This window comes from Mauremys reevesii, linkage group 2, assembly GCF_016161935.1.
Source record: "Mauremys reevesii isolate NIE-2019 linkage group 2, ASM1616193v1, whole genome shotgun sequence".
NCBI classification, from domain to species: Eukaryota; Metazoa; Chordata; order Testudines; family Geoemydidae; genus Mauremys; species Mauremys reevesii.
In genome coordinates, this window is record NC_052624.1 from 255,889,843 (window position 1) to 255,906,016 (window position 16,174).

At 38.5% G+C, this 16,174-nt stretch overlaps 1 protein-coding gene across 1 annotated transcript in view; it reads right to left on the reverse strand.

Annotated features, from left to right (window-relative positions):
- EIF3E (eukaryotic translation initiation factor 3 subunit E) overlaps positions 1–16,174 on the reverse strand; it is a 56,126-nt gene that overhangs the window by 21,994 nt on the left and 17,958 nt on the right. The window contains exons 5-8 of the mRNA XM_039526575.1: positions 15,716–15,820; positions 12,516–12,641; positions 8,521–8,645; positions 785–911 (exon numbers count right to left, since the gene is read on the reverse strand). Coding sequence (XP_039382509.1) covers positions 785–911; positions 8,521–8,645; positions 12,516–12,641; positions 15,716–15,820 — 483 coding nt within the window. The remainder of the gene's footprint in view (positions 1–784; positions 912–8,520; positions 8,646–12,515; positions 12,642–15,715; positions 15,821–16,174) is intronic.

The following is a 16,174-nucleotide window of genomic DNA, read 5'->3' on the forward strand; positions in this document are numbered from 1 at the left end:
TCAGTAAGCATCTTGATTCTTTCATTAGAAAGATAGACTAAAAATATCTTGAAATGGCCACTCTGGTGCAAGTGTCATTAGGGAAGAAGCTTGATATAAGGGATATACTGCTTTTTAGGTCAGTGTATTTTGGCTCAGGGCTTGTCTACGCTTGAAAAGGTATAGCTGTACTGCTTTAGCTTAGATACTTCTTACGCCAAGAGGAGAGGTTCGCCCATCAGCATAGGTAATTCACCTCCCTGAGAGGCAGTGGCTAGGTCGATGGAAGAATATATTTAACACCAGAGATTCAGTTAGCTTAACCACACTGGTTATAGGTGAGGGTTTTTTTACACCCCCTAACTGACATAGCTGGGTTGATCTAACTTTTTAGTGTAGACCAGGCCTCAATGGTTTACAAATTCCCTAAACTTGTTGGGCAAGCAAGGTTTCCTGTTCACTTTAACGGGAGTTGTAGTACAGGATATGTGAGAGGGAGCAACAGAGTTAGGTCCAAAATGTTTTCATGTTTATTTTTTGTCCCCTAATCTCTCAGAAAAGCTTTTCATCTTCATTTGGGAAATGGGAGAATGAGAGAAAATATAATAATTCTTTCTTCTTACAATTCATCCCTCTTGATTTTTAAAGAGAACCCAAAAAGAGAAGAGATGCACTGGAAGCAGCAAAAAGTAAAAGCACGGGATTCAAGTTTATTTTCAGAAAAATGTACACACTACGAAAAACTTGAAACGGAAAAATATTTTCTAGTAACATCAAATATATAAAAAGGTGTTTTATTTCTTACCTGCTGGATAACCTTGACTAAATCTTTCAGCACTTGCCTACGTTTTCGAACATCCTTGTTTGTTATGACTGCTGTAGTCAGATATCGAAGGATATGGGGGCACATAGTCTGTATTGCGTTAAGATACCTGAAGAAAATATTCCACTTGTAATTTTTATATATTTAATAATTAACTTTAATGGTACAGTTTTGCATCTAAGTGACATCAGAAGATAAAAACAGTTGACAACTTTATATAATGTTGTACTATTTTCCAAGTGTGTATAAATATACCAATAAAGTAGCCTTTTTATTATTTAGGTTAACCAAAGTTGTCAGTTATAAAATATTTTCAGAGAATTATGCTAAATTGGACTTCATTTCATATTATGATCACACAAGGTTGCAATTTTTCTCGAGCCAAACACTCAGTGAATAAAGCCATAGAAGGGATTTATAAAATGGAAAGCATCCAACATACCATGTGATAGTCTTACAAAGTTAATTTATCCCAAAAACAAGTGTAAGTAAAAAACACCTGACAAGAAAAATCCCAGTCTACTAATCCATTAAGCCTACTGCTCAGCTACTCTTTCACACCAATACACCTTTACCAGTTTATTTTTTTCTGAACCTTATTATGAAGTTTTGACCAAGCCGATCTTAATAAACCCAAAACATGCTCTGTTGATCTGAACGGGATGGACTGAAACACAGGTATTAACAATCCAAAAATTCAACCACTTTGTCTTCTGATTCTTCCTCTATTTTTAATCATTATGATGCATCAAACTGACAACCTCCTTCACATATAGGTTTGCACTTGAAATGCACCTCTTCAATTTTAAATGACAGGAAAGAGTAAAGAACCTAACTTTATGATCCATTAAGCATTTTCCAGCCTCATATTCCTCTTCTAGGCTCAACCATTATGTTAGATAATTGAGATCACTCATGTGGGCCAGTGTTTGAAAACATCCATAGCTTCTTGATTTTCAACCTTCTTGTGTAGTTCCAGTTTTATCATCAGATCAAGCTAGAACTCCAATAAGACAAGAGTAGCATCATCACACCTCTAATCTGTAGCTCCTCCAAAGCTCTCTTTATATTATTTTGGTAAATTTAGAGCCCATCTGTAGAGTTCCTTGTACAAACAGCACACTATTTTTTCATCAAAAGTACTCCTTGTGTGTTGAAGTGCAAACTTCAACACACTGCTGGTAGTTGCATGCAAATGTAGAGAACATCTTCCTCTCAGTGCTACTGAGTCTTCAGGAAGCTGGATCATCAATCCCTTTTCAAAGGAGGAACCCTTAAGGATGATTGCAAAAGTTGTTGGGATTTTTTGTTTTTGTTTTTTTTTAAACTTCAGTGTATTGTAGGACTGCTAGTGTTTACTACCACTTCAAAAAGCTTCAGCATGCTGAAAACTTATACAACAGACATTTAGGGTGACTGCACCTAGCAGCATTTTCATTTTATGTTGGTTGTCTGATCAAATAGCAAAGATGATCAAATTCCATGGGAATGGGCATGAGATACAAAAACCTAAAAGGAATATTTTCTCTGAACTCTTGGAATGCACCTTCAGCAACCTGGACATAATATTTTGAAATCTTCTTTTCAGATTTAGAATGGAAGGCACTAAATTAAGATCACACTTTTCCCTGCATAAATGTCTGTAGCCATTATTGGGTCATTTTGCATCACTGTTAACAGTGACTTTCAGTTCCTCCTTTAATGTTTCCTGTATTTCTTTATTTGCAGTACCTAGAGATAGAGCTTAAATCTTTCAGGACAAATACATCCAGGGCAAAGTACTTCTGCAATTTCTTTAAATTGCTTATTTTGTACTAAAATGAAGGCAATGATGTAAACAAAGTTGAATGCTGATCAAGTTCAAGCCTGTGCTGTTTAGTTTTTACAATACCATTACCAGTTATCTGATTCTTTGGGGTTGACAAATGCAGACTTGAATCAAGTGACTGTTAAGAGCTGTAAGAGACCTGGAATAGCAAATCATTATCATGGCTACATTTCTTTTACAAATGTAAAGAAAACGTCTCACTTGCAGGATTAATCCTGATGCTCTGCTCTTCCATTTCAATAAAGTTTCATTCAATGGCACATTTGATTTTGAAGCTGAACAAGCTTTCCGCACTTTTAGAGATGGGCATGTATCTGTGCTACCTTTCTATTTTTCACCCCTTGACAACACTATAAACAATTCTGAAGTGTGTAAATGTCAGTCCATTCAACTGCTGGTTTCCTACCACTTTCTTCAATTTTAGGCATGCTAAGATAGACAGATGCTCACCAAACATCAGCATATGAATTTAACACCCATTCATCAGTAGCTTTTACATTTACAATGGTCAGAATAAGGGCCTGTCTACACTTAAAATGCTACAGTGGCACAGCTGTAGCACTTCAGGGTAGATATTACCTATAGCGACAGGAGGAATTATCCCGTTGACATAACCAACTCACCACCCCAAGAAGTGGTAGCTGTGTTGACGGCAGGATTCTTCTGTCAACCTAGCACTGTCTTCACAGGGACTTAGGTCGGCTTAACTATGCAGCTCAGGGCCCTGAGCAACGTAGTTATACTGAACTAATTTTCTAGTGCAGACCAGGCCTAAGAAACTACCTGAAGAAAATTCAGCCCTTAGAAGAACAAAATATAGGGTGAGAGTTACATAGCTTTACATAGAACCACTTTATAAATGATCTGCATGCCTTCCAGAAGTTTCTAAAATTCAGCAAACCAAGACCCCTGAATAGTTCACAATTCTTCCAATTTTCCTTCAATTTCAGGGTTCAAGACTGTTCTATAACTTTTGCTTCCTAATAGGAATAACAAGAGCTCTGATACTTTCATTTACCTTTTAAGTTAAGAATAGGTAATATTTTTCTTTCAGATTGTAACTTTCTTAGCCTCAAAAAGCCTTTCAAATATATTTTAATATTTATATTTCAGTTACAAGCTCAAAATACGTAAATCCACTAAGTTCTCTCTCCAAAAAACTGTCCGTCCGTCTCCCCCCACACACACACAACCCTCACATATTAACAAGTTCTGCCAGGAAGATGTACTCATGTATGCAGTCCAGAAGTACATTCATTGCTGGAACTCAAACAAGTAAAACTTCTCTATAACTAAAATCCAAAACATATAATGCAATTTAAAACAATCTAGTCAGATCTGAACATCCAGGGAAAACCATGAAAGTGATTATGCTCCAAGCTCTACCAAATAAAATAAAATTGAAAAAAATATTAAATTTCTCTAGTTTTTCAGTTATAGTAATCTTAGATGTTACTTGTAATAGAGCAAATGAGTTTTTAAGAAAGCTCTGTAAATTGAGGCTGGTGTACTGATGAATGCATCACATCAGACAGGGAGGTTGGCCAACCAAAACGTTTAAGGCTGTGACTAGATTCCCCAAAATAGAAGTTTTTAAATGATGTTCTGGAATGCCCAGTTTCATTTTGTTATTAAAGAAAATGAGTAAACATTAGCAAAGACATAGTAATGTCTTGTTTTAACTTTTTCAGGTCACCTATGTATCAATAAAATTAGAAAAATAAGATCAAAACGCTCTAAATATTTAAAGCTTTGAAAATGACACCATTCTCATCAACCACTGATGTGTCGGACACCCACCCAAAGTCAGGAAAATTAACATAATGTGTTTAATGTTTTCAGTGTGAGAATTTGAGAGTGTCTTGTTATTTTTTGTTTGAGATGAAAATGTGGCTTGCAAACAGATGTTCAGAAATTGGAGGCTCCAAGACAAACTACTTATTATAAAAAAAAGCTTTTGATGTGCAGCTGTCATTTCTAAGCAGCATTTTAATTATACTTTATTGGTCCTTCATCAGGTAGAAGAAAATTAAAGATTTAAAACATTAATTAATTCAAGACTACCTTCTTTTACTATTTAACAAACTGAAAAGCTTTAAATTCTCCTGTAACCCGAAGTACTCCATGTGAAAAGAGTTAATGCAAAACTTTCTAGAAAGTTAAGTCCATTTCTTATAATGCTGTTACAAGGAAAAAGGATTAAAAATCCAATTGCTAAATAAAAAAATGTGATTGCACTGCTATGACTCAGAAAAGTAATATACAAAGAATTATATTACAAATGCATTCTTTCAATAGCACCTGTATCTTAAGTCACCGAGACAAAGTTTCATCTCTAATTGCATCTATTTACTTGATATCCTACATATTGTTTTACATCTTGATGAGATTCAAAAGCACAAGCTCTCTCCATTTTTAAATTCAGAGTGAAATCAGGCAATGTTATCAGCACATATGATGTAACCAATTTAAAAATGCACTGTCATTCTACATTTATATTACAGGAGCAAATATGATACTGAGTAGCTATATCTGTTATCCACAGAAAAGGAATTCTTCCTAAATTAACTATCCCTTTGTTGCTTAATGCTCGTTTACAGTAATATTAGATTAATAAGTAACTAAGTGCGTGAAACTAATAAACTTCAAATTGTGGAAATCTTGAGTGTTTCCTTACACTCTTCTCATCTCTTTACATTATTTCCTTTCATGGCTGTACAACACTATGCAACATTATTACTAATTTACACATTTTAGCCAAACATTGAGTACTATGGTAATACAAATATTAAAATAGAAACAGAAGATAAAAAACCACAAAACTACTCTAACATCAATAATTACACCAAAGATAAAAATAATGTAAAAGATAAAAATAATGTATTTGAAAGCATCAATTCAAGTCCTCCTGATTGGTAGTGATTGAAAAATGTTACCATATGATGGCTGTTTCATGGGTATACGATCAAGTATCAGAGGGGTAGCCGTGTTAGTCTGGATCTGTAAAAGCAGCGAAGAGTCCTGTGGCACCTTATAGACTAACAGACGTATTGGAGCATGAGCTTTCGATGCATCCGACGAAGTGCGTATTCACCCACGAAAGCTCATGCTCCAATACGTCTGTTAGTCTTATAAGGTGCCACAGGACTCTTTCCTGCTTTTATGGGTATACGAGAAGCTAGTTGAAGGTCTGCAGTTCATAGTGGACAGCTATCCACATCATAAAGCCCAAACACAATTAACACAGGACACAATCTCTTTTCATGGTATATTTTCTACAATTTTAATTTCTTGTTGTAATTGTTTGAGATGGAAACCAACACACTTATATTGGGAATGAAACGGTTAATTTAATAGTCACTGATTAGATTAGGGAAAGAGCGGTTTGGGATGAGTCACCTGGAGTTAAATTAGTTGACAACACCATCTTTAATTATCCCTGCCGGATTACTCCAAGACATTACATCTGCAGTCTACATGCAAGAATGAAAACAAAAGCCATCTCTAAAGCCTCCTCCACAGAGCTAGTGGCAGTAGGTCTGTACTTGTTTTCCCACCATTGCTACCACTGCTACTACACCAACGATGGGAAATTTTAAGAAAAATGTTAATTGGATGCAGCCAAAGAGCAACAGTTTGGAGGGCCTCCTGGATAACCAATACTCCCAGTACTTGGAGAGCCAGATATTTAAGTTAATAGGTGAAAGATTTTTCACCAACCTATTAGATTGGCTGACAAAATGCAGCCTCGTTTTTTCTCAGAGAGGAATAAAATAGTCCTACATAAGGGACAGCAGAATCCATTGGTCCATGTGCTTAGAAAAGCAGGCCCATGTGAGCTCATTATGCCTGTGCTCAATTCACTTCAATGGGATCCCATCAGCTCCTGAGTGCAATTCAAGGTACTGGATTTAATCTGTAAAGTGATACACACCTTGAAAGCTGGCTACACCCACCTTGCTCTACTACACATTAATGACATCCAAGATTACCAGAGGTGTACCAGAGCCCTTTTTCAGAAATGTATCAAAATAAGTCCACACCTAAAACCAGCAATCCTAGCAGTTTTTACTTGTACTGGTATAAGTTGTATCAGTTTTATTATATAACCAAGATTTCATTGTATTATTTTTTAAATTGTTTTTATTGTACCAAATACGGTTACAATCTGGCAGACTGTACTAATGCTAACAGCAAATAAAACAGCATTCATTGATTCACACTGCCGCTTAGAGGACCAAACCAACTCTCTCCAATATTTTATGAGCCTTTAATACTATTGACCATGAAAGTGATGTCAACTCTCATATTCTCTCAGAGATCCCAGATGGTTTTAGACAACTAATCTACCAAGAGGGCTTTCATTTGGACTTCCTTGGGTATGTCTACATTGCAATAAAAGACCCCTGGGTTGGGTGGGTCAGCTGACTCGGGCTCATGGGGCTTGGACTGCACAGCTATAAAATTGCAGTGCACATGTCCAGACTCAGCCCAAACATCTACACAGCAATTTTATAGTCCCACAGCCCAAGACCTGAGAGCCTGAGTCAGCTAACCCAAGCCAGCTGTGGGTCTTTTACTGCAGTGTTGACCATACATCTAAGGGCTATATGTTCTTTTCACCAATTCTTTTTTAACCTGTACAGTGCTGCAGAGGGACTTCGTGAGACTACTTGGTTTGTGATGCTTTTTACTGTGCAGAAGAGAGTTATCCAACCCAGGGAGTTGGGGGGGGGAGGGAATAGATTCTGCCTTCCCTTTGCCTAGCTGAAGAAATAATGTGTCTGAGGATCAGCTGGCCTGCCACTGCAATTTCCTACATCCCCCTGTCTATATTCTTCCCCGCTATGGGCTCTCCTGGCTCATTTGAAGCTCTTGGGCAACAAGTCTCAGAAGAGGTGCAGAGTGGCATCTGTGCTACAGTGGCTAACTCCCCCGCAAACTGACCACTGAGCTTTTCAGGAACTCTTGGAGTGATATGAACGCGTTCTCCAAATCCACAATTAGCCTTCCAGCTCCATCTCAGTGATGTGGAATGTGCACCAAGACTCAGCAGCAGCACTCAGTGCTACCTATTACCCCTTTCTCCTGTAGCTCAGAGCAAACGGAAGGACATCACATTGGTCATATGCCTCTCCCTGATGGCAAACCAGAGGAATTTGCCAGGAGGAGAAGCTGCCTCACATCAGCGGCCTGTGACTTTAAAATAAATAACTAAATTCATTCAGGAGGCTTTACATCCAAGTTAACAAATATTTTTCTACAAAACTAAGCACACAAGTACATGTTTAAAAATTACATCTAGTAACAATAGTGCATATATTAAATATTGCATTCTTCAGCTCATACACATATTGTAATTCTAAAGCAACTGTATCCATCTTGTGGCTCAGGGGCAACTGTGGCCCTTGAAAAAGACCAACAAGAAAATGTGTACATAATTATGAACTGAAAGTGAGCAATACCATGAAATTGTTAATCAGGCCTATAGACACAGCAGGGAGGGAAGGAAGTAGATGATACTACCTCTTCAGCAGCCCTAGCAGAAGGTTTGGTGTAAAATGGGAGTGCTATGAATGGCTGCTGTCCCCTCCCTACTGGCAACCTGTGCACCAAAGGAGAGGGAAAAGGGAAGGAAGCAGCATAGTTTTCTTGCTGCTCCATTACTGGCTTCCTGTTGGGCTGCCAGTCTTCAGGAAAAGAAGTGAGGCATTCAAAGAGCTCTGATGGAACGTAGGCAAATAAAGTGTTTAATGCAGCCTCTGGATCTTTTTGAAATATGTTCAGCCCTTAGGCTGAAAAGACTGGACATATCATTGTTAAATATTTTTGTCCTACACCCACTTTCTGCCTCGTTACAAGGTTAATGTCTACACTACAAGCAACTTACTGTGGTTGATAGAGAAAGAGATCAATGATGTTATCTCTGCCTTTTGGGTGGTTGAAGAACACGAACAAAGACCAGTGGATGAGCCATGTTCTCTGCTGAAGAGACTGGAGTGGGGAGCTGACTGACTGAAAACAAGACAAAATAAAATTTTAAACTGGTGCAGATAAGATGCAATGAAAACATGACTATACTATGGAAGTTCTCCTTGGATCATGATAGTAATGGCTATAACCCTCCATCTCCCCTCTATCATTCTGAATTTGGTTCATGGCCCTCTCTTATAGGGGGTGACGGTGGAGAACAAGTGGTTTCCCACACTGTGTTAGCCTTTCTCCCCCCTACACCCAGTGACGAGCTCCCAGAATGTTAATAACCGGTTCCCTACCGGGTCTTCGGTGGCAGGTCCTTCACTCACTCCAGGTTTTTGACGGAACTTCGGTGGCAGGTCCTTCAGTGCCACCGAAGACACGGAGTGAGTGAATGACCCGCCACCAAAGTGCTGACAATGACCCAGTAGGGAACCGGTTATTAAGTGCCACCCCGTGAGTACAAGCCTGAGACCGCCCACCTTAACTGCCCCCCAGAACCCCCTACCCACTCCACCCCTCGTTCCCCCATCCCCTGACCACCCCCCAGAACCTCTGTCCCCTCCAACTGCTCCCTGCCCCTTAGACAACCCCTCCTTCCAGCCTCAGCCCGGCCCCCTTACCATGCTGCTATGGGCAGCATGTATGGACGCCGCGCGGCCCACTGGAGCTCGCAGCACCACCCCCTTATCATGCCGCTCAAAGCGGCAGGAGCTGCCGAGCTGCCCAGGAGCGGTCCAGAGCGCTGGTACCAGGCTCTGCGAGAGGGGGAAAGGCGGGGGAGGGGCCAGGGAGCCTCCCCAGCCAGGAGCTCAGGCAGGCCGGACAAGACGGTCCCGCGGGCCGGAGTTTGCCCACCCCTTTAACAACCAGTTCTAAACTGGCTTCTAAATGTAACAACTGGTTCATGCAAACCAGCTCCAGCTCACCACTACCTACGCCCTTACATACTGCTTTTAGCACTGCAATACTCTTAGAGGGTGATAATACAATATGAAGAGACTGGAGTGGGGAGCTGACTGACTGAAAACAAGACAAAATAAAATTTTAAACTGGTGCCGATACAATTTTATCACCCCACCCCAGGAATAAAATAAAGATTGTAAAATTTAAGTAACAGATGTGCTAGAGGAAGGGATTCAACTCCCCCACGTGCAAAAAATAATTAGTTTCAGCTCCCATCATCAGCACCACTTCACTGCAGGTTAACTCAGCAACCTCCAGCATACTGGCAAACAATGAAAGCTGCAAGGTAATGACCATGCACAGTAGATCAGTGATCCTAACATTAAAAATTGCGGTCACAGTACTAGCCTGGATATTCTTCCTTTTGAAATTTCCCCTAGCCACCAAAGTCTGGCACAACCTGCAGTAACCATATAGATTCAGAAACTTTAAAAAGGGGGGTTAGAGGATGAGGAAGAGGAACCTGCCTGGCATCAGCTGCCACTCACCTAGACAATGCAAAATGCATTTAAAAATTTACTAAAACCTTCAAAATTTCCATTTAGAAGGTCAATCTCTTTAAAAATAGACAGCTCTGAAATAGTTTCTCTCTCAGAATCACAAAGGACACCATAAATCAACCCACTCTTCCCAGGTCATTTTTTTGGCAATCAGTGCCACTGTCAGAAATTAAAGAAGTAGATATCTGACAAACATTCCAGCAGCTAGATTTTCCCTCATACTAACAAGGCTAGTCACCAGAATCGTGAGTGAATACTGCTCACTTCAAGAGTGAATGTTGTGGTGGAATAGTTGTAGAAACATAGCAAACTTTGTGTAGTGTCATTTCTCCATCTACTTACTTACACACACACATTAAGGGATGTGCGACAGCATGTACCACCACATTTTTCCCAGGAGAGGTGATAAGAACCGAAAAGCCTGACAATTTAACCCCCTAAAAAGTTTTTTTAAAACATGGGGCTGAACTAGAAATGAGCTCCGTTTCACATTGATCAGGACAGTCTCAATTTTTTTTTCTTTTTTTATAATAGGCTCTATTACCCCTCACCCCGTCCCGATTTTTCACTCCTGCCCCTGCCCCCCCATTAAAGCAGGTGTGCAGGGTTACTGCCCTGGGCAAAGCCGCTCGAAGCTAGGAAACAATTAGTTCTAAAACTCTAAATCTATTTAAATAATAAGGCGCCGGGCGCGCGAACCAGCTCCAGCTCACCCCTGCACACACACACACACACACACACACACACACACACACACCATTTATGACCATCCCACATTACTAAGGGCTTGTCTACACTGGCACTTTTCAGCACTGCAACTTTCTCGCTCCGGGGTGTGAAAAAACACCCCGAGCGCAGCAAGTTTCAGCACTGTAAAGCACCAGTGCTGGGAGCCACCTCCCTCGTGAGAGAACTTTCTCCCAGCGCTCTGCCACGACTACACAAGCCACGTTAAAGTGCTGCCTGCCAGTGTAGACTAGCCCTAAGATACTATAGAGGAAACTAGAATTTTTCCCATATTTCTCCCAACAAATAAATTAGACGAGTTTCCTGTACTGTCACAATTTTCATATATTTTTACTCATCACTGTTAAATAATTTCTTAAAGGAATGTGTTACCAAAGTGTTAACTGTGTTGTAGAGAAAGTCAAATTATACTATAAGAATAGTAGAGCTATTCTTCCATGCTGACACATCTAGATGCATCTCTGACTTAAGGAAAAATCCAAGCCCCCTTGAAGTTGCCCAATCAATCCTATCTCTTAAGACAAGATGGACAGCATTTTCCTAACAGAATTCAAATACAACAGATATGCTGGTGACAATTCAAACATAACAGTGAAGGATACCCACAAACTACAGGTAACATAGGTAAACTTAAGTATGCCAGATTTCCCAATCTGCAAAACTACACTATATTTGTGTCATCATTTGCAGAAATAGCACTTCCAGATAGCTCTTGAAATATTAGTGTTAGAACTACTGATTGACTGCCTTAAAGCCCAGTCTCTGAGGGAGATTACAACAGCTACTTAGAGGCTAATGCCAGGATCCCCTTTCTTCAAAATACAGAAGAAACTAACTGAACAAGGTTATGACAAATACTGAAAACAAAAATAAAGGAATTTTCTCAAATCTTTATCAGTTATTGAACACAGATTAGTTTATACTGTTTTCAGACAGATGTTACTTGTGTGTCAAATGTGGCCCTGAAAATTGTAATGCATCTTCATGCCTTATGGGGACAGGGAATAGTAATACTATTCAGTACTCAACCAGAAAACAACTTCCACATGCTGTGATGCCCCAGCATGTATTCTTCTGATGATACCCCACCCTTAATTTAATCCTTCTGGAGACTGCAGACATGCCTGTATGATAGGGATTTATCTAAATTTTAGTTTAATGGAAGCATCTTTCAAATTCACATTTTAAAATCAGATGAAAGGGAAGCATGAATAATTTTAAGGAGCAAGAGATTTTTAGCTATATGACAATTCAAATAAAATATTTTATTGCACTAATTTCAATAAATCAGTGTCTTTACAGACATTCTACTGACGTTCATTTATTTCCTCTTCGTGGCTTAGATTTTGAACTGAAATTCCATGTATGTTTGAGTCTCTCCACTCTCTTTTCAAGGAGTCTTCCAGGACCCTCTTTTACCCCTTTTGCTCTTTTCTCTTTTTTTTACTGCCCCCAAAAAGCCTCACTTGGGGTCCTCTCTCCAACAGATGAGGATTGGGCATGGCTCCTTTGCAAATATTTCTTGGCAAGAAGAGACTGCAAAAGAGCAATGTAAACCATAGCTTCTCCTCAGAGCAAAGTGAGAGATAGCTCCAAAAAAAGATAGTGTTTTTAAACTGGCAAGATTTCTTCATGTTTCTCTTAGCCTGCCCACCCTTCAGCTTAAATATATGAATGTGATCAAACTTTCACTCACATTATTATCTACAGTCTCTTTCAATCTTGTAAGATCTTCCATGGCTGCATCCCAGTTCTGCATTAAAATTTCAGATGCCAATTTTCCCCAGAGTGAGCTCAAAGCATTTCTATCTGTTGATGGAACCTGTTCAAATTAGTAAACACAGTTACAATAAGCACAATAATTTAACACTTTTACTTGGTCAAATGCATTAGATACCTGCTGGTACTATTTTTAAAATATACAATCACTTGGCCTAAGTTTTTCTAAGTCAAAAAATTGGTAAATAAAAAATAGCGCACCCCCTGGGGGGCACAGCGAAACAGTCATGTAGGAGCAGCTGGGGGCTGGGCCAGCCCCCATGAGGGACAGAGAGCGAGCACCACCGAGCTCCACTCCTGGCCCTGCACCCAGGGCCCCGGCCACAGCTCCACTCCCGGCCCGAGCCCCCATTACCCTTGTCCACTTCCCACCCTCCTGGAGTCACGGCCCCATTCCCGGCCCTGGCTTCGGGGAGGGAGGAGCGCAAGGTAAAAGGTTTGGGGACCACTGATCTAAAACCATTTCAGGACTAGTAAAACTATTAACTATATTAAATCTGCTCCTTACAAAACAGAAAAGTCTGGTTAAAACCACACACAAACACAGGGGCAAGATTCCAGGCACACAGTGATGGTACCCAAACTGACAGAACTGAAATGGTAGACCACCACTTGGCACTTTAATAACTTTAGCTCCAAATGTTTGGTGCCATACAGAGCTGCTTGTGCAGTCTTAACAAGCAATGCTTTTAGAAAAGGTTCCCAAAACTCAATGGCCCCTAGAGAACCACATCCCACAAATGAGAATATGCAAAGACCACCTTAAAGAGGTAGAAAATCCTTTCAGATAAAGGCATGTGGCAAAAGAAACATGTCCTACTAAATTAGGTAGTATGTCCCTGAACATGTCCAAGCCCCCTAAAAGCTATTTTTCTCAGAGCAGTTCACCAAGTCTGTTTCAAGTAAGGGTAGTTCTGGGGTCAATCAGGTTTAGTTTATACAACACTGAACTACACTAGGTCATTCAGAGTGTCAAATTCTAATCTCAGATCATAGTTACAATGGTTCTTTCATAGCTTATGTTTCACTAACCATTACTTTAAATGAATCTTCTCCCACCAAAAAGAGTAACATAAGTATGCGCTCAAGGTACTAACATACCAGAAGCATACATTATTTTTACTAAAACTGCTTTCAAGAGTAATTTTTAAGAATCAATTATAGCTTTTATTTTATTTTATTTTATTTTATTTTTAAATGCTCAAATTCTGAAATACAAAGGAGAGGATTTACGACAACTGCCCATGATGCCCATAGCATCTCTATCCGAAACAAAAACACACAAAATAGTTCTTCGCAAACACATAAAATGTACACCTCATTGAATAGGTTATTGTATAAAAAGATTTGATGAGTAATGGGTAAAATAAGATTCCTCTTGTCAAAAGCTATCCCGATACTGAAATACACTCTCCCCACTCTTTCAGCCTTATTTTGGTAAACAAACATTGTATTATTGTTGTGAAAATCTATTAGTTATTCGCTTTGGAACCCACTTACCATCTAATTGTAGCCAATTAACAGAATAAGCAGAACCACTGAATTTAATCCAAAAGATTAAATAAAATATAGAATATAGTAAAAAGAAATATAGATTAACAGCAAGAAACAAAATACAGTAAATATACACAATTACTAGGAATTACTTTGCAAATACCATTCATACATTCTAGAAAGGGACATAATGTTATTAGAACTACACATGTTCCAAGTGCCAATGTGAAAAGCTTTTTGCTGCACTTTAGCAGGAACTTTTTGCTGCTAAGGTTCATGTGCACTATTTGGCTCAACTCCATGTCATTACAGTTGGCTCTTCATAGAGAACTGCTTTCAGTGATGGATATGCTAGAATAGTTTCAATATCTGGATTTTCCAGCAGTTACCTTAAATTTCCATTTGCTAGCAAAACAGCACAGTCACTCACTGACCAGTAACAATAAATTTACTGTGCTGAGATTCTAACAAGACACTAAATCTTCATTCTCAGAATTCACTCCCAGCATTAACAAATGATATGAATAACCAACTCTTTTCATGTAGCTGTAATGAAACCATGGCTCTGGTTCTACAATCCTTGTTTAAGCTGTTAACATTTCTAAAGAACAATTTTTACTCTTCTAAATCCTCCATAATATTCAAGGGAAGACAGATAGAATTCTTGATAGGAAGCTGTAAATTCAGCATTACCACAGATTACCTTCAATTTACCTGTAAACTTTTCATCACCACTTTTTGTGCACAGGAATTAGATTGCAAATGCTTATTCTTAGCTGTTACAGTTTATAATATTCTTCCAGTTTAGATTTATAGGAAAAAACAGGAAGTACCTAATACAGTGAGTTACAACTTTTACAATTTTTAAAACTTAAATTAGAACAAACATTAGCACTTGAAAACTTTGCTAAAATTGTTCATTTTTAACATTGCAATTCTAAAGATCATAGTAAGGTGTGATAAGACTAAACAAACATACAAACTAGGTTTATGTCTAGTCATACATATGCCATACTGAGAAACGTTTGTTTCACTTTTCCGTTCTTGAAATTAGGCAGGTGTTTTACATTTATTTCTAGCAGAGCAGAATTCTTGTAAATAGAATTCTCTATTTGATCTCAAGAACAGAACTGACAAAAATAACAAAATGTCAGGCGCACTCACGTCAACCTGAATAGACAAAATCCTGGATTTTGTTATTGGAGAGCATCCATGAAAAGACAATTGTAATGCAAATAAGCTTGAACTCTTACAGAAAAATTAAATTTTCACAAGTTTAGTGATTGAAAAGTTATTTTTCAACAGTTACTATGTAATATTATTTGTGAACGACTGACAGTACTCTTGGCATTGTGCAAGATACAAATGAAAATGTTCCCTGACAAAAGGATCTTGCAATCTAAATAGATTACTGTACACAGAACAGAGTTTTCCCCTATAATCACAAACAGAATATGAAACTGTTAGCAAATAACTAATTAAAATAACTAATTCTGAGCTTGTGTATTTTTTCAGTATTCCTCTTGTATTGAATAATTGTCTCAGGAAGTTTATAAATCAGGATATTTAAGAATTTAAGAAAACAAAGTGGCCTAAATACTTAAGAAAAAAACAACTACTTACCAAAACCCTAAAAAAGTAGAGATATTCTGCAGCTCCTGAATAGTTGCCACATTCATACTGGAACTTTGCATACCTGTAGAGTGTGTCTAGGTACTCCTGTCTAAACTGAGAAAAAATACAAAATGTTTATCTTCATTATGAAAGAGATGGTATAGCAATGGGTTGTGAAATGACTCGACAGTAGGTAGAGTCACATTTAATTACAGATACACAAGTAGCCCATAAAGAGCTTCAGGGTCTTTGGATGATAAGTGCAATGATAGCAGTGACCAGACAAACTAAAATACAGAAACTGAAACAATTACTTCATCCTTTATTAATTCTGCTGAATACAGTAATAACACTAATGTTAGAAAAAAGTACTACAATATTTAAGCATAACCACAAGTTTTTAAGGATGCAGTTAATATCCATATTTCTTTGCTTTTTATAAGTTTGTAACATATTTAGTTCAATTTA